At 40.8% G+C, this 19,358-nt stretch overlaps 1 protein-coding gene across 6 annotated transcripts in view; it reads left to right on the top strand.

Annotated features, from left to right (window-relative positions):
* ppp2r5eb (protein phosphatase 2, regulatory subunit B', epsilon isoform b) overlaps positions 1 to 19,358 on the top strand; it is a 48,434-nt gene that overhangs the window by 8,206 nt on the left and 20,870 nt on the right. For 3 of the 6 annotated variants that reach the window (XM_056394336.1, XM_056394334.1, XM_056394333.1), the window contains exon 2: positions 1,654 to 1,817. In XM_056394336.1, coding sequence (XP_056250311.1) covers positions 1,661 to 1,817 — 157 coding nt within the window. In that variant the 5' untranslated portion in view covers positions 1,654 to 1,660. Of the gene's footprint in view, positions 1 to 1,653; positions 1,818 to 11,495; positions 11,651 to 19,358 lie in introns of those variants that run through there. The other 3 variants (XM_056394337.1, XM_056394335.1, XM_056394338.1) reach the window with 2 other exon arrangements.

The following is a 19,358-nucleotide window of genomic DNA, read 5'->3' as shown; positions in this document are numbered from 1 at the left end:
TTTTGCATTGCATAGCAAGATTTTGTGTCTCAGCTGCCCTTTCACCAGATGGTTCTTTGTACCTCTGACAACTGCTAAGAAATCTTCACCTTTATTTTTCCAACCATTTCCTCATGGGTGTGGTGGACTACCGTAGTTTAGCAGTCAGTAGTTTGCAGTGAGAAGTGTGAATGCTTCTGCTGCTGCGGCGGCGGCTTGTGTTTTGTTGTTACCAGACTTTTTTTTTTTTGGCATGTAATCAGCAGCAAACACATAGCAGTGGACGTTTCCTCAGCTTCCTCCCACTGTGGCGACGGCTCGCAGCCACAGAGCTAGCTCCATTGTTGTGGGTAGAGGCTGGTGTTTTCGGTGTGTGTGGGTGTGTGTGGGTGTGTGTGTGTGTGGGGGTGTGTGTGTGTGTGAGTGTGATGGTCCACTGGCAGGTAGGACGGTTGTGTGTTTTTGCACTGTAACAAGGCCTCTGCTGAGGCCTGAATAGTCTCCCATGCTGGGAAAATGAGGCTGTCTGCTTTGGCTGCACAGGTTTGTTGTGAGACTAATAAAAGGCTGCGGCAAGGTGGACTGATACAGAGCTAAAAAGTCAGTGGGGAGGTTGTTTTCTTTCTTTTTATTTTGTTTATTTATTTATTTTTCTTTTGCTTTCATGAGCTCACTACCCAGAATAAACTTCAGGGTTTGGAGCTGCATGGCAATGGCTAAAAATGAGTCTGTGCCCAAAATTCAGCTCAAATCAAGGAAGTAAGAGTTAAATGTTTGGGTTTGTCTTAAATCATGGAAATATAACTGTTGCTTTTGATTGATTATTATATAACTGTCTTGTGATATAATAAGAATGATCAGTCTTGAAATTTCCAAAACTCTGTCTTCTGATTTTAAAGACTAATCAAGTTGAAGTGTTTTTAAATCTGAAATTTTGTTTTAAAAGTCCTTCAAATTCTTTTGTTCCTTGGTTTGCAGTTCCACTAATGACAAACTCCCAGAAGTCTGTAAGACTGGTTTAATTAAAGTTTTTTAAAGTATAATTTTTAATTAGCATTCTTCTAGAGCCCCAAAGAACTCAAAATGAATGAATTGAATAATTACGAAATTATGAAAAAACGTATAATGATGTATAAATGAACCAATAAATATTAAATTAGTGTCATAAATTTAAAAAAAAAAAAAGGGGGGGGTCATCTGGAAAAATGGCATTATTGAATATAGTTATTACATATTTATTGTATTTTAAAAATTTCTGAAATACAAAAACTCAAAATAAAACCCTCTTTAATAATAATTTATTAACTCATTTCACAGTTTATTGGTTCATTTAGAGATTGTATTTATTCGTAATGCTTCCATACATTCAGAGGGTCTTCAAAAGGCATTTTGAAGACGGAATCAAGTTTAAGAGACAAACTGGAGTCTTGCATTTGTTTTCAAATTAATACCACCTGACTTGTAGGCATTGAGTATTATCTCAGTCTCCAGTTAAACGTATCAAACAAATCATACAATTGATATTTGCCTTTAAAAATCCACCTCAGCTTCATTTCTGTGGAATTGTCAGTATTCTGTGGTTAATCATTCTGCCCTCAGTGAACTGAGAGCTCTCTAAATGCATGTCTAATGTGATTGTGTTAACCCCCCCCCCTTCCCATGTCTTTCTCCCAGCAGGGCTATGTCCTCGGCAGCCACCACATCTCCATCTGTGGACAAAGTGGACGGATTTTCACGGAAGTCTGTCAGGAAGGCAAAGCAGAAGCGGTCGCAGAGTTCGTCCCAGTTCCGCTCTCAGGGCAAACCCATAGAGCTCACGCCCTTGCCTCTGCTCAAGGGTAAGAGGGATGCAAGTGTGTGAATGTTGGGGTTGATCATGAGGGTGGCTGAAGTGGTGAAGTCAAGCGCTGACATAATGTAACTGCTGAAATCCAACTGTAAATCTGTTTCTGCAAAAGTGACCATATTCCATTTATTATGATAGATCACATCAGAAGGGTGTTTCACAAATGAAGTTGAAGTTTTGCTTCATGAGGTCAAGCTTACTCCGATGTAGATCAGCTTTAGCACACTTTCAGCCTCTGACCTCTCTGATTTGGATCATTAAAGTCAGTTTGTGCTGTCAAAACAGGTTTCACATTTTCAAAAAATTCAAGTTAAAACGAATGAGAACTAACATGTAATCTGTTTCAGTTCATTTGAATGCAACCCATGCAGTCTATTATTAACCTACTGTGAAGAATTGATATGCACTGTAGTGTTCATGCATGGTGCCTTCACTGCCTTACTCCAGTCAAAAGTTACTGAAAAGCACATGAAGTTTACAAAGTCAACAAACAGACAGTTTTCCCCTTTTTTCTTCAGAACAACAAAAAGAATCTCCTCTCTTTGTAGTTACTCCACTATTTATGCATGGTGTTTTTCATATGTACAACCCACACTGTGAATGTCTGTCTGAACATCTGCAAACGTGAATGACTAATATACACTTTTGATATTCGATGTGATTGGCAGCACGTGTTATAAAGTAGTTCTGGGAGATCATAGACCGATCAAGAATGAAAAACGTGGCTGTGTAGACCAGCCTTTACAGTAGGGTAAATTCTTAATATTTACTCAAATGTAACATTAGGTAATTTGGGTTTAACCACACAACATGGTTTTGTGAACATGGACCCACCAGGGGGTTGGCAGATGAAACACTGGTATAGGAATATGTAATCTTCGTCATGGAAGCTGTATGGTGTCAACATTGTGCTGTAAATTTTCAACAGTAGCTTCACCTTTAACCCCCAGCTCGTCTTTTAACATGTACACCACGCACTGAGATTCTGTTAGTTTGCTTTCTGTCCTCCCTTGTTAGAGCTACCGTCATGAAATTTTGATGGACCTGCTAACCTCAACCCTCAGTTAGTTATTTTCATGCCTCGCTCAGTCCAGAGTCTGGTTGGACTTGCTCTGTCTGAGTGCTGTCGATGTTTCTAAGCCTGCTCTTCTGTATATGTGGTGTGTGTTTGTGAGCTGCGTGCCTAGACAGGTGGATCATCATAATGATAACACAGGGCAGGTCAGTGCTGCGCTCTGTCTGTATCACTGACGTAAGAGAAAACACAACATATCTGAATCTGTAATCCGTATTCAGTTCAGGGACATTTTTTTTATACACTTCATGTCATAAACCCAACACACCATGTTCATATGTAACCTTTTAAGGCCGTTACAGCTGTGCAAGATTAGATAGATTAGCAATATTAATGATTTTGAAACTAAACATGTGACTTTTCAGCCTTTTTAGGGGCAGATTTTTTTAGCAGATTTTCACCCAGGTATTATTCTGCAGTGCAAGCCTTTGTGACACTTTATTATTAGTGTCTTAACAGCAGCACCTTTACATTATACTATATTGACTCTGACTTGTTAGTTAGGGAGTGTCAGTGTGTTGTGTGTTACTAAGGAGTTCAGTCTATTCAGTCAAAGTTTCTATCATTCGGCATCTCCTGATCCTGAGCGGTATGCCACTGGGTGCTGTAATACGCATTGAGGCACCCCTTCACGTTTCACCTTTGTGAATATGGCGGTGGTGTGGTTTGGTGGTGACAGCAGGAATGCTGCCAGACAGAAACCAGACAGATCCACCACCTGTCAGAGTCTGATGGAAAACCACTTCCTGGTTCCGTCTTAGGTGGAGGGTCCACCCTGCTGCCTCCTGCATTACATTTACTTACATCGGGGACCAGACGGGAAGCCTCTGCTCTCACCGTGTTTAGGTGTTTAAATGTGAGCGTCTCTGCTCACGCTCCACTTAAACTTACACTCCTTATGTAAACAGAGCACCTGACCTCCACCCTCGCACACTGCTGACTCCATAAACTGCAGGCATCATATGTAAAAGTACACACTGTTTGATAAAGAATAACCCTAACCTCCAAACAACATCAGGCTTCTTTCAAAGAAAGGCACAACTTTGGTTCCTAGAAAGCACAATTTCTCATTTCCCTTTTCACGAATACAACTGCATTATTGTAGAAAAAATACACAAAATATGAACTCAATCCAAAATAACTTTTGTGAATTAATATATAGCTGCAACAACTGAGTACTTAGACCCTTGGAAGGCCAGACTTTAGGCTCTTAGTAACTGATGAGCATTTTTTGGACTAAACGATTAGTTGATTAATCGATGATGAAAATAAGCCTTAGTTGCAACCCTATTAATATTTTATTTTCTCTGTAGAGGCAGTAAAATATCAATTCAGACTGCCTTTTCATATGTGGGAAAAAATGTATATCTGACGTGTAATGATGTGACAGAATTCTGAATTTACCATGTAAAGGCACATCAGGCTTTGAACTCCATAGTGAGAATGCGCTCTCAGTCAACTACTATAACAAATCTGAAGCCTGTTTGTATCCTCATAATCAGACTTCACTTCCTTTTAAATCTCTGAACAAACTGTGGATGTGGATATACTCAGATATGATTCAGAAATCTGGAACCAGACTTGAACTGTTAACCTGTGAGTCAAGTCACTTATCATTTGTTCAGACTTTATTTTTTAACTCTTTGCAGTTAAAGTTAGACAAAATTATATATGCATTCATATTCATACGCATCAAATATGCACTTCTTTTTTATTGATTGCAACTATAATTACAATTTGGTTAACCATATTCTGACAGGATGTCCCACCTAGACATGAAATAAAGCAGTAGTACAACGCATTACAATAATAGTCTGATGATTTAGTTGTGTAATTGTACACCTGAGTTAGCGAGCAGTAATTGCCCTGTGTGTAAAACAGCAGACAGACTGTACACTCAGTTCTTGTGGTAGTTTATTTTTATGGTTGTACTGTATTTATCTGTGGCTGAGCCGGCACACGCTCAGTGTTTTTCCGCACCTCCCTGCTTCACTTTCACACGCTCACTTCACATTCACACAGCTCCACACATTTCTCACCTCCCCAGTACAATCAAAGTCTGCTGCTCCTGACCGCAGCTCCGACTCCAGATCCAGGTCCACTGGAAGTTCTGCTTTTAGCCCTGAACACTCGCTTCAGGAGGCGGCTCACTTACAACAGTGCCGGGTCGTCCTGAATTAGAAACACAGTCGATAACATATTCCACTGCTAGGTGTTGTTCTGCGTCTGTGGCTTTTGTACTGTATTCTGTTCCTGTGGAGACATACTGAACGTTATGAAACAAAACATAGAGTTGATGATTACCACTTTATAAACTCATGGATTCAGTGCAACACTGATGTGTAGTTTTGTTTGAGGTAGGCCTTGACTGACATTTGATCATATCGATAATCACGTATGCATATTTGTACTTTGGGCATGTGACAAATAAAACAAAACTAAACTGCTGTTTAATGGCAGCATCGCTTATACCTGAAACTTAAAATACAATCATATAAATCTATTATAAAGAAAATCCCACATCTGATAATATTCTATATCATGATATTTGGGCTGGACTGTGTCAATTACTCAATTTTGGATATCACCCAAGCCTAGTTTGAGGGTGATGCAGGCAGTGTGGTGCTTTTGCTGGAGAAAGGAGCTGATCAGATGTAAAGGTTTTTTCAATACTTTAAATGTTCTGTTGTGCTTGCTTTAATTGCATGATCATGAAAGTTTAGCTTGGTGGAGTCTGTAGTCTATAGTTGGAGGACTTTTTGGTATGATCAGGTATTACCGCTACACTGTGGCTGGTATTGTTTGGAAAAACAGTATTGATGTTGGATATTCAGCCTTAATCACTACCTTTTTATATTTTTGGCAAGCATTAGCAAGTTGTCCAAGAAATATAGCTGTCCAGTGTGTGCGTTTGAAGTACTGAGAGACGTTCCAACAACTCGGATTGTTTTTCATGTTAATTATCTCTGAACGTCTGCAGGTCCAGCCAAACATTTCTCCAGCAACGCAAACATGATGTGAAAAAAGGTTTGTTGTTGGCTCGTCAGATTAATGTGCAAGTTCAACTGCTTTTTTGCTAACTTAGTGTTATTGTTTCTTAAAGGAATAGTTCATTTTGGGGATGAGATGGAATCAAATGCAACTGCTAATGGAAAAGGAAACTGAGGTCCATTTTCTTGAAGATAATGCAAAAAAACATTTTTTTTCACTAGTTGCACTCAGAACCACCATAAAGGCCGGTATGTAAGGAGTTATACTAATGCCGTCCGTAAGCACATATAGACTGAGGATGCTTTTACGTCCCTTTGTTCTTCCTGAGCTGCTGAAATGCGAGCACATCACAGCCTGTAGTTTGTAAAGAAGCAGGAGTGTCTCATTTATTTCCCAGAGATCCATTTGGTCACAAGATGAGACGGGTACTCTAACCTCTGAGCCTCCTTCCACTCCCATATATGTCCACGTAAACCAAGTGGAAGAACAAGGATTAAGTTCGCTTCTTCCACCTGTCTGTTGTGAACTTGAAGCCACAGATAAACAGTAGACTCTCTGTGAAGAGCGGCACAAGCCCAATGTTAAACCACTAACCGGTAAGATTGAATTAATTAATGAAAACAGTCATAGTAGAACGTCAGAGTCGACCTCATGCGACCATAACGCATGCATGGCCCTCAGGTATGCCGCACAATGACTGCCTTTTGTCGTCTCTCTTACTGACAGCCTCTTCTACCTCTAATCTCTCAGCATTATATAACTGCCAGGGAGATGTGTATCGGGCAGCGCTGTATTTTATTAACTGGCTGGCAGTCTCTGAGGTCGCCCCAAGGCTCAACCCATTTGGGAATGTTTTACACCAGCGTTCAGAGAAAGATCTCAGAGATGTATATTTCTAAAGACTTTAGTGTTTTCAAGATTGTTTTTCTATTTTCTCTGCAAATTAGTCTATTTTTATTTGCTGCTCCTGGGCTGCATTTTTGCATACCATTTTAAATTATATATTCATTGTTGTTTTACAGTCTCAAGGGCTGTTTTTTTTTTTTTTCTTTAGATACTCCCTAGACATGTTTCCCATTTGTTTGAAGTCAAAATTCCTGCTATCCCACTGTGTATATTTAGCCGCAGGATTTTTCGGGTTTGAAACATGGAGCAATCCAACAGGTATCTTTTATTTCTAGGACACTAGAGCTCAACTTCCGCCGCTTTTGAAATGGATTTCCTGTTTTCTCTCAGTTTTTAAAACATGTAGAGGATGTTATCATTCATAAGAATGTGGGATATCATTCCTCTTTTTTGTATTTTGAGTCCACAACTCAACTAAAACAAACCTTTTCTCCTGTTTGTCCTTCATTCACCTTTTCTTGTTGGAATGCATTTTTCTTTTCTTTTTTTTTTTTTTTTTTTGTGTCTTCCCAATGGTGGAAGCTGCTTTGCTTGTGTTTCTTTCTCTTCATTTCCATAATCTCTCTGAGTTTACCTCCCGCCTTGAGGTACACATGTACGCAGCAGCAGCAGAGGTGGGCGTATATCTGGACAGCTGCATCCTCAGTGTAGTCGTTTAACAGCCTGCAAAAGCACATCATCAAGATGCACACATCACATCTTTTTCCCCCCTTCTTCATCCTCCTCCTCCTCCTCCTCCTGGGTTAGTCACCGTCACAGGTCAGACCTCAGCCAGAAATGACAAGCAGGGTCTCAGTAAGGCACGGTGGATTACATAAATCCATCGTTGGCAGTGCGGCTCATTCCTAGACATTTAGAGGAAGACGAGCAGGGCGCAGTTTCCTCAAGGGGATCCCTGGGCAGAAAGGATGACGCACACTGTCAGGAATTTTCACAATAGACCAGGTCCATGTCAGTTCATACCCAAGGCCACGCCCCTGGTGTAAGAGAGAGTGACTTTTCTCAGTGATTGTTTTTATTCATTTTTAATTTTTTATATTTTTATGATGATTTACAAAATGAAGCTGCGGCCCAGGATGTACCTTCACCAAGACTAAAAACTAAAAACCAGATCTCTGGTCTCTTCACAACACCAAGTCCAGCGGCACCGTCTTCTGTCTGGCTCCAAGGTTCTTCAGGCATTAAGCTGCATATGTGTAATTTAGAGGCTTGTCAATCTGGTCTGTCTAGAAGTTAACTGTGAATTTTATTGGAACATGTCTGTCAATCTGAGAGACTGGCATAACATGCAAGAACATGCTAGTCAGTGCCCTGTCTGCTAATAACATTGGATTTGCTGTTGTGTCTGAAACTAATAACCTGTTTTTAATCATCAACAAGTATAGAATTGAAAAAGAACAGCCCTCAGAGGTTTGGAAGGAGTGTTGTTTTCTGTTGTCTGGAAGTGCAGTGCAAAGACTCCAGAGTACTTTCACCACACTGGCTGAGAGGTGGAGTCTCTGTTCTCCCATTAATCATCTGCTCACTCTGGGTTGTTGAGTTGTTTTTGATAAATGGCTTCCAACATGTGCTCTGTGCTTTCAAACAGTAAATATTTTAGTTTGAAATGTTTTGGAGGGCACAGTTTAGTGCATTTTCTGTGCAGCAGGTAAAACTAAAGAAATGGAGAGGAAAACATTTTGGTTATTCATGGAGTTTACATATTCTCCTCGTGCCTACGTTGCTGTCCCCTGGATACTCCGGCTTCCTCCCACAGGCCAAAGACATGCAGGTTAGGTTAATTGGCGATTTGGTGTGAATGTTGTCTCTATATGTCAGCCCTGTGGTAGACTGGCACCCTGTCCAGGGTGTACACCGCCCTCGCCCAATATCAGCTGGAATTGGCTCCAGCCCCACCACAACCCTATAAGGATAAGTGATATAGCGAATGAATGAATGAATGAATTTTGAAAAACGTTAGAAAAATAAATTTTGGCTCCTTGGCCATAAATCTTTCTCAGTCACGTCACTCTTTGCAGCTTGTGTTTAGAGGGCGTCAGGAGAAGCATCCTAACATGTGAAGTAACATTATTATAAGGTCTATTAGAGACACATTAAGTTTATGCAGTTGCATATGTTTGTTTCCTGAAATATGTGTCACTTTGGTTGAACACACAGTTTTCATCTGGTGCATCACTCTTTGTCCAGTGTCGGTGTATCTCACTGGAAAACCACAATGCTCCCTGACAATGGATGTTATTGACTCTCCAGCTCCGGTTTCTAATTTGTGTTCGCCCCACCAACAACATTCGTTACAATATATGAGCTAGCAAAGTTTAGCCAAAAGACAACTGTCCAAATGCCAGGTGATGTTATTCTCACGTCACTCTGGCAGGCTGCCCTTGAGCAAGGCCTTAATCTTCCAGAACAAGACTGAGATTTTACTACACAACTCCCTGGTGGGAGAGTATACAACTGTGTGAATGTGAAGCAAAAACAGAAAACATGGACACTCAGCCAATCTCCTAAATCAATAAAGGTTAAATAACAAGCCAAAAAAAGAGAAATCAAAATGGAAATTGGAAGCTTTATCCGCCCTTTATGTCTGTAGATCCCAAGGAGTTAGATTTCTGTGCTTCTGTTCCCCGTGTGCGGTGAAAAGTTTTCTCCAAAGTAATAAACATTCATAAGAGGAGGGCAGGAAAAAATGCCAGCGAGCTCCCTGGTTACCACCAGAGTTGGCATAGCAACAAAAACATCAGTGCCTGGATGAATCCACCCTGCATGTTACACCATGTGAAAAGATACCGCCGTGATATTGTGAATATACAGTAGGAATTATGTCATCTAATTTACATACCTGTTACAGTCGGCCACATAGCTGAGGCTTCATTAAGCGTTTCCACAGAGACGCTCGCTTAAGGAGGTAGAACGAGGGAGGAATGCAAACGGAGAGAGAGAGAGAGAGGTGAAGAGTAGGGACGAAGCTGGCGGGAAACCTGGAGGAAGGATTAGGAGTCCTTTAATGTTCTGTGGCAGAGGAAGGAAAGAAGGAGGAAGAGGAGGGGAAGGAGATAGTTCCTGTCAGGCAACAGCTAAACATAAACAAACTCAGCTCCTTCTCTGCTCTGTCCCGTCCTTCTTTTATTCTCTTTCTCCTCTCTTCACATGCAAATCGGCAGCACCGAAACATTTCAAATCACATTTGATGTGGAGACGATATTACAAGAAGCACAAAGTCTTGCATCATGTTAGATTTAATCAGAGAGGAAAAGGAAAAACGTGGTCAAACTTTTAATCAACCTGCAACGGTTATTAATTCTTCACCTATAGTCAGTTTTCATAAAGCACTAAGGAAACTAAAGAGTTGTGAGAAGTCCAGCTCCTTCCAAAATATGACATTACACCCTCATAAATATTCATGCAAGCACTTGTAGTTAATTAAATTTTGAAAACCCCCCAGTCCTATTATGATAAAACTTTTCCGTCACATTCTTTAATATGTCTGTCTGTCACTTAAATACTTAAAGAACCAAGAAGACAACAAATGTCATTTTTAACAGTTATCTTTCTTACTCAAATTAATAAATTTTAACTAGGACCTAAACTATTATTTTCATTATCAAGGTGACATATTCAAATTCTATCAAATAGTTGCCAATTAATTCATTGTCTATTGACTAATTCATTAATTGATTACTCAATTAAGCAAATAGGAGTTCGGTGTGCTTCGCAGTTCTGACCCACAGCCGGTGCGGTCTGTAAGATAACACTGTAATAACAACTGGCACAGACCAACAGTGGTCAGCCGGCGGTAAATATGCTTGCAGATTAGCTCTCTAGCTAATTGTGCTAGCCCCGATACTTGTGTCGGTCATGTGACCCTCACCTTGCACGCTTTAGTGTTCTCTTGAGTCTTGTGTTGATCATGGGAAATTACAACAAATCTCCAGTAATCTCCAAAAAAAGTAAGAAAATGTATCAATTAAAGAACAACCCCAGTCAAAACATACTTAACTCACATTTACCTTTCTCCAAAGAAAAGACGTAGACAAATACATTTAAGTAAGAACTGCTATCCAACAGAGGAAAAAGGACAATTACCACCAGCCATGAGTTTTTACAGTCCCTGTGCCTGTTGAGTCTGGCTGGCAAACTGAAAGTCCCAGGGGTAAATCTGAAGTCCACCAACATCCGTGTGAGGAGAGGAGAAAGATTTGTGAATAAAAATCAGGTGTCTTGTCCTCGTGCTCCTCCCCGGTGTCCTGGAGGTGGTCACGTCCCCCCCCCCCCCCTATCACAGATGCTGTGGCATAAACGGGGAAAACATGAGTAACACTGTCTGTTGAAGAACATAACTGATTTCAGCAGCAGCCCGCGCTAATGGGGGCAAATCCTCCTGTGGTTGAACGTGTTGTCGCCATTTTCAACCTGAATTAGGTTCCTCTCACGTCTCAGGCTCATGTCCACCTTATGTAGGAGGACTGATCTGCCTCTGACCTCCCTGGGCAGCAGGCTTTCAAAAAGAGAGGAGCAAAAAATAGACAGAAAGAGAGAGATGTACAATGCTGCACCGCCCCCCACCCCCCCGGCCTCTCTGCGGCTTCCTCTGGTCTCTGTTTGGCCAATGAAGCCCACCGACACGCTGCCGTGTCTTCCCTCCCCTCCACGTCCTCCCCTCAGGAGAAACCTGATCCACGAGGTGTCTCTTTACATTTTTCCAGCCCCACTCGCTACAAACAAGACACAGGAGGAGCGTGGGTCTGCTAAAACTTCTGTTGTTCACATGTTTGGCTCAAATCAGCTCACCCAGCGACGTTCATGACCGTCGTTTGCTACTGTTGGTGCCTAACAGGGAGCGGAAACCTGATTAAGTGAGTGACATTTTTTTATGTGCGGGTGTTGTGGGGGAGCGCATACTTGCTAGCACAGGAGCATGGAGTGTTAAAGTTAGCCTCTGCTGTCAGGGGCTGTTGCTACTACCAGCCGGCCCAGCCTGTCGTGTGTGTGTGTGTGTGTGTGTGTGTGTGTGTGTGTGTGTGTGAGAGAGTGTGTGAGAGAGAGAGAGAGAGAGGCAGATGGAAAGGTAGACTTAAAATGGACTGGGATGGTAACAGAAGACGAGTGTTTTTACTGGCTGAGAGGAGAATGGAAAGTTCACTGATGGAATGAGTACATTTTATCCATATGATTCCTCATGGAAGAATGTGTTGTTAGTAGAGCAAATGTTGGCATTCGACTACGTGGATTTAGTCTGTGGCTCGGGGATCAAACCGGTTCCGAGTTTAAACTGGCACGAAACGTCAAAAGAAGCCGGGATTTGCAAGGAAATCTCCTTTTCCACTTAAAGATTACTGAAGTGGAGTGAAGTTACGTTTGGGCCTGCTGAGCTTCCATCTACATGTGTCAACGCACATGTAGAGTGTTTACAGTATAGGGCTTAATAGAAGTCTAGAAAATGTCAGGAAATGGCAATAACATAATTTCACACTGCACAAGTGTCTGAAAACGTCTTTCAATTTTTTTTCAGTTCAAGCCTCTGTTTTTTTTTTCTTCTTCTTCTAATGGATAAAAGACAATGCAACACATAATGTATTACAGGAAGTCAATGAATACACATAGTAGCTAGTCTAATAGAAATAAGTGAAACCAATTTAGTTTATTTATTTAATAGGGATGATGCAATTTACCATAGTTCCAAAGAAAAAGCATGAAACACATGCACAGAGACTTTATATCTGTCTCTAATTTTAACTCTTGTCGCTATTTGGGCTAAAATGCCACAAAACCATGAGACACTACAGGTATGAAAGTAGAATAAAATACTGAAATGCATTGATTGTGATGTGTAGTCTAAGGAGAGACAACAACAGCCAAAACAAAACAAACAGACAAAGCAATTGATAAAATCATACCATTAGCAAAAAATATACAGATGTGCAGTAAAATAAGAATGAAAGCAAGTTTGAGTTCCAAGTCTTAAATATTTGGCACGACACATTTGAATCGGCTCCAAAGAAGTGTTGAAGTTTGGACCCAGACCTAATAGATAAAATCTAAACCAACCCTAATCCACCTCAAGGCAGGGAAGATTAGCACGTGCTGACGGAGACCCATCTTCGTCTGACACCACACAAGCTTGTTGCGTGTTGACCAGTGGCAGACTTGGCTGTTGTGTTAGGAAAACTCTGCAGCAGGAGGTGAATAGTGAACTGAAGTGAAGGACAGGTACCTCCTGTGTTGCGCTGCGTTGTGTTAAGTTTGATTCTGTGCTGCCCACAGCTGGAGGAATTCCTGCTATGTGGCTCCTGTGAGCGTCCTAGCGGGCTCACCTGGACTCGTGAAGGCGGCCTTTGTGTGAACCGTCCCAGATGATCATTCCTGCTGCCGCCGCCGCCTCAGAGGGCAGCGTTTACACTTCAGACTTTGTGCTGATGCTCTCGAAACAGCATCTTACTCAAGGAAACGTTGACATGACACATCAGCTGTCACCGGGTTCAAACCTGTGACCTGTCAGTTATTTGAAGGTCTGTCCAGCCAGAGCCAAACAACGCTGCACTGCCACTGTGGTTGTTGATGCTTTAGACTTAAAGGAAATTAGATGTGTACATTTACATGTATAATGTTAATGTCTGCTTTGATCGCAGAAAAAGTAAAGAAGGTAAAATGTTTAAGCCTTAAAGCGTCTGTCGGTGTCTTTACACCTACAGATTGTAAAGCCATTTCCTCACCTGTGGCACAAATTATATTTCAAGAAATCCGTCTCTTCAGGAACTTTACTGCCACTCATGTTCAACCATATTGAAATACATAAAAATATTCATGCTTTAATAAGTCTATCAGTCTATTAATGGATTTTTTGATGGACAGGGTTACGGTGGGGACAGTGAACAACTTTTTCTACAAATGATTTAACATTTTAAGGTTTTTTACTAAATAAAAATTTCAAACATCTGTAGGTTTCATCATCTGCAGTGTGAGGATTGCAGGTTTTCTGTAAGTTTAAACTATTGTAAATCCCCTTAGTTTTTTACCTGATTGATTATTAACTGCAACATGACAGAGAAACTTAATTACCTGAGACTTTCATCATTCAGCTGGGGCTACAGCTACTTTTCATCATCAGTTGATCAGCTGATTATCTTCTCCATTAATAAATCAATTGGATTATAAACTAGTAAAAAAACACCCATCACAGTTTCCTACAGCTTGAGGTGGTGTCTTAAAACATCATGTTTTCTCTGACCAACAGCCCAAAACCCACAGACTCTCGGTTTACAATGAACCAGCAAATATTCACTGTTTAGAAACTGAAACCTGTATCTATTTATTTATTGGCTAAATGATTAATAGATAATCTAATTTGTTGCACACTGATTTTATTTAATTTTTTGTAATTGATTTGTCGAATAATCTTTTTACTAACTAATAGAGTTAGTGCAGCATTTGACACTAATATCAATTAACAGCAGTTGGCTGTTAATGAACATTCAATTGATTATCTTTGTTATTGTGACGCATAACTGGCAACTGTTGTGAAATGATGTGTCTTTTCATGGGTGTGAACCAAACAAGCGTGTTCCCTTACATCATGTAGCACTACACTGCCTCATTTCTTTATTTAATTGTTTAAGAAATATCAGCTTCTATGATTTGGATATTACACTTGCCATACTCCAATTGATCATGTTTCGATTAATTGTTCAGGCCCATGATGCAACAAGCATTAATATCCAGCTCAAGGAGGAATAGAAACCCGTGCACCGAAGGCTGCGTGATGTTTTTATGTTATGTTTACTCATTGAACTGTACAGGGAATGTAACCCCTAACCCTTGGTGGGTGTCAGTACCAGACTCCAGCAACAGAAAGGCAAAATTAGAGAAAGCAGGGGGTGCTGCTGTTGGGTTTTAGTGTCTGAGCTTGGGAAGGTGTTCTGTGGTTTAAGGTTACTGGGATCCAAAGTGCTCCAAGACAAAAATATAAAGAGCATGAGGAGTTCAAAAGGAAATAAAACAGGTCTGTGACAGAGCTTACAGGAGCCTCATAGTTTCTCTCAGTCAGATTTAATTCAGACATTTTAGTCCCTGTGACACCTTGTTACCTAGTGAAAGTGACTAGGCCCTCCACAGCTCTGCCATCTGCCATGTTGTTGGCTGCAGTAGCAGGAGCAAAGTTTACCAGGACGACTGTGCGTGTTAATGATTGACAGCAGCCTGGCGCCTTGCACGGATGATTATATGAGACCTGAGAACATGGAGATAGGGGCACAGGGAGCTCCTTTCTGGGTCATGAATGTATATTTATATGTTCGAGGTCTTCCATTACACAAATCCTGCACTGGTGCCTGTACAGGGCCGGTACATGTATGTACAGTAGCTGAATGTATAGCACAGTGCAGACTGGGCCGTCTCTAACCTGACATGAGTATTCGACTGTCAGTGTTGTGCTAGAAGAACATGCACTGCAGGGTCTGACTTCAGTGCTGGTATCTGAAGTACAAATCTACCACAGTACAGTGTTAGACAAGGAAACGGCATGAAACTGCTACAGCATGGACTGGGACACAGTGTCATTAGATTTTATTTGTGCTTCGATGTCAGTCCTTTAGTCAGCTCTGATTCAGCTGAAAACATCAGTTGATTAACAGGAAATTACTGTTCACAATTTTAATAGTCGGCTAATCCTTTAAAGTGGGACTGTGTAACTGATAAGCAAAACTAAAGTTGTTGCTCTATTCATCACACTCAGGTGTTTAGCAGCTGCAGCCTGACTTGGTCTGGTCTGCCCAGTAGCTAATAGTGGCTAATGTTATCAAACCTAAGCCAGCTATTTGTATGTGACTAACACTGCTGAGTCAGTTTGCTGACTTCAACTCTTTTCTACTTGTTCTTCTGTTAGACTACAGTACGTTTTATCATGTATTTATTTAAATGTTCATCCTATAATCATCATTTGCGGCCACAATAGCCGCAAAAGTCGTACAGTCTCATTTTTAAATCATCCATCATGCAAAAAAGCCAAACACTCTCTGGTTCCAGCTTCTCTAATGTGAAGATTTTGCTGTTTTTTTTTATTTTTTTATTTATTTTTTTTTGTTTTGTTTTATATCATTTTAAGTTGAATAGCTTTTGACTTTGAACTGCTGGTCAGACAAAACCAGACTTTTCTTTGAGCATTTTTGCCATTAATGACATTTTATAGATTCAGTTAATGAGTTATATAGAATAATCGATAACACAAAATGAAAGTAACTGCACCTAAAGTGCTCTGTATTGCACTAATTGCACCAGGTATGGTGCACTGTGATCCAGTTTAGCATTCGTTTGACTTGGCTGCCATGGTTACACTTTTTTCAGTTTGGCTGGTGCAGTCCACTTTTTCATTATTTGGCTGTATGTTTGGCTTGTTGTCCTGCTGCAGAATGAATTTGGGACCAATCAGATGCCTCCTGATGGGACTGTGTGGTGGAATAAGAATCCAAACATTTATAGTGCCTAAAACTTTTGCACACTAGTGCATATCAGTTGTATGTTTTGGCTTCCTGTGGTGTAAAATACAGGGCCAACTTGATCTATCCTCCCCCTCAAGACTTTTTTTTTTTGAGAAAGTAGTTCAGTGAGACCATAGAGTTATGTTTTATGTCACCAAACTTCATGAAAATAAAAATAAATCCTTGAACTCTTGAAGTATTTTGCACAAAAGCCTGAATCTCTGAAGCGCTTCTATAACTTTACACAAGGTCGACTTGACTCCTGCAGCAACTGTATTGTGTTGTGTGCGTGTCTGGCACAGGACACCGCTGCACTGTATCAACCAAATGTGTGTACATGTGTGCACACATGCGAGTGTCACCACAGCGTCATGACTGTCGAGCAGCTGGTCGTGTGCCCGCTTCCTGTGGAGATTTGCATCAACAGCTGATAACAGCCATGTTGCTGGGTCATGTCTGTCTTCCTTTGCTTTGAGGACCAAACAGAACAGATGTTATGACAGTCAGCTCTTCTCACTGTAATCCTTTATGTAATGTTTAACCTCAATCGCTTATGGGCCCAGTAGCGACAGCAGTGACTGCTGGGAAACTGTGCTCCCCCACAGGAAACATGACGCACATTTTCGGCTGTGATGAAGGTGCTTGTATGTATAAATTTAGTTCGGTAATGTTTATTGTAGAAGCGGAGGTTTGGCTGAAAGCTGGAGCCTATATACAAGTGCCTTAAGATGCAGAACCACTACGTATCATCAGATATCAGATCCTTGAGCTTCATTCAAAAAGAGGCAGTTGTTTTCCACAGTGTTTTTAATGGCAACTGTAGAAATTGCTGTTATTTTTTTAAAGCTTTAGAGGGGCTGTTTGTGAGTTTTTCTATTGCTACATGGCTAACGTTAGCATTAACATTGCTTGCTTTCCAGTCTAGAAGAAATCTTGTGAGTTCAGCATCAAACTTCATTCCTTCACTTGCTAAAAGTTGTCTCCAGAGGTGGAAAGAAACACCAATGTTAACTCTTGTCTCTCATCATGTGTTTTCTTCTACTGAAGTTTGCACACTAACCAGCGAGCCCCGGCCCGTCTCGCCACTCCCTGATGGCGACACACTATAGCCTCAAATCTGCCCTGAAGATGTAGCCCTGCTCAGAGGATGTATTATAACCTTTTGTCTTGTAAACGCAACAATGGATGAAGCTCTTGTCAATCGACAATCACCACCACCTGCTCCTGGCGAGAAACCATGTTTTGCGGCTGAGAAAACTTACAAATAGCCCCTTTTTAAAGGGACACATGATTTCATATTTGTGTACTTGATCGACAGCAACTGTAGTTTACTACACTCAGGAAGAAACATGGAGCAGAAAGATTCAGAGCTGGACAAGTTAAAGTTAAAAAATAAACTTGTCTTTGATCTCTGGTGCCCAGATTTAGGCATTTCTGTAATGCAGTTTTGTGTTTTAATGACTGACATGTTGGCCAATACCGATTATATCTGGGATTAGTTCATAGTGGCTCGGCTCCAATACATATGCTAGTGAATTTTAGGAAAGATTTAAAGACATTAGACGTATTAGAGAGCAGTCAAGCACAATAAAATCTGGGTCATTGAGTTGAAGTGTATTGTTCTGTTATAAGCATGTAACTCTCATAACAGAGCCTCATGTACAGATGTGTGTATTTGTGACATATGCACTGTTACATATATATCTTCGAAAGAAATTGGCTGATTTTGTTTTGATTTGTAGGAAAAAACTTTAAATTTCAGAAAAGAAAGAAAGTTAATTGATTTTGTTGACATAAGGATTTTGCAAAGATGCCAACAGTAGTCAGATAAATCATTAGTCAATTTTATTCTTCCAGTGTATGCTTTAGTTTAAAGTATTTATCAGCTGCTCCTGTTTACAGTCACTCAGACAAACTGCATAGAAAGCTTCATCTGCCATATTCAGCCACTAAGAAGCTCACGTGCTTTTACAGGCGAGAAAGTGACGAAACCTTTAAAACATTTCCTAACTATTGATGAGGCTTCCTTTACCCCTGACTGTTCATGTGACCAGCAATTAAAGGCTGCATGTGGGCAGAAAAGCTGCACCTCTCTGCGGGTTAATCAGGTTAATTAGAAGCCACCAGCAGCGAGGAACACAAAGGTCACACCCACAGCGCCTTGACATTCCTCTGTCAATAGCCCTGATTGTTGGACTAATCTCAGGTCCACCTTAACCTCCTCTGTTTATACCTTTATGATGGCTGTTTGTGACGGCTGAATGGAACCCTGGTAGTTTGTGTACATACATAATATCGTCATAGTCAGTACATAACGCCCTACAAACTGACCTTCAGGCCGGGGTCCAGTCACCTGCTGAGTCCATCTGTTGGAGCTGCTCTCTCTCTCTCTCTCTCTCTCTCTCTCTCTCTCTCTCTCTCTCTCTCTCTCTCTCTCTCTCTCTCTCTCTTCCCCCCCCACACCGTAACTCAAGCCCGCTGCTTTTAGAGACAAGGGGTTTTCCCCTTTACACTGAGTGTGTGTGGACTGCTCTGAAAGAGTGCGTCTACTGGTCATCTTACACCTTCCTATGTTTCTCTTCCCAGACTTGTATTTCCACTAAAACCTGTGTAGCACTGCATGCAACAGTACAGCCCTGGAATAGTGAGGTATTTTCCAATGATAAACAAGCTATGATGTTATAAAAGTCAGCAGCCAAATGAGGTCTTTATTTCCACATTTTTGACATAAATGTAAGAGGGAAAAATAACCTGAAATGCATCATAATATTTATGAAATATATACGTTCTAGTTTGTCAAAGCACTGTGGTTTCTGCCTGTTTTGGCTTGTGATCTCTCATAAAAAGCAATGTCCACTGTCCCCATGTCTAGCAACTCCTAAGATGTATCTTGCAGCATCTTGTAGGTGTTCTCACCTCTCCACCTTGAGAACATAAAAAAAGTCTGTAACTGCAAATTGCAGGATTTAAGTGTTTTTTTTTTTTTTTTTTTTTAAATGTGCAGCCTCTTCAAGACCCATTTTCTATACAGTCTGAAAGTCAAGACAGCTACCTGCTCAAACTGCAGGTACGGCAGAAAACATTTGCCCAG

The sequence above is a fragment of the Seriola aureovittata genome, chromosome 13 (genome assembly GCF_021018895.1).
Source record: "Seriola aureovittata isolate HTS-2021-v1 ecotype China chromosome 13, ASM2101889v1, whole genome shotgun sequence".
In the NCBI taxonomy this organism is placed as follows: Eukaryota; Metazoa; Chordata; class Actinopteri; order Carangiformes; family Carangidae; genus Seriola; species Seriola aureovittata.
Note: the sequence above shows the minus strand (reverse complement) of the source record. Positions and strands in the feature narration are given on the sequence as shown.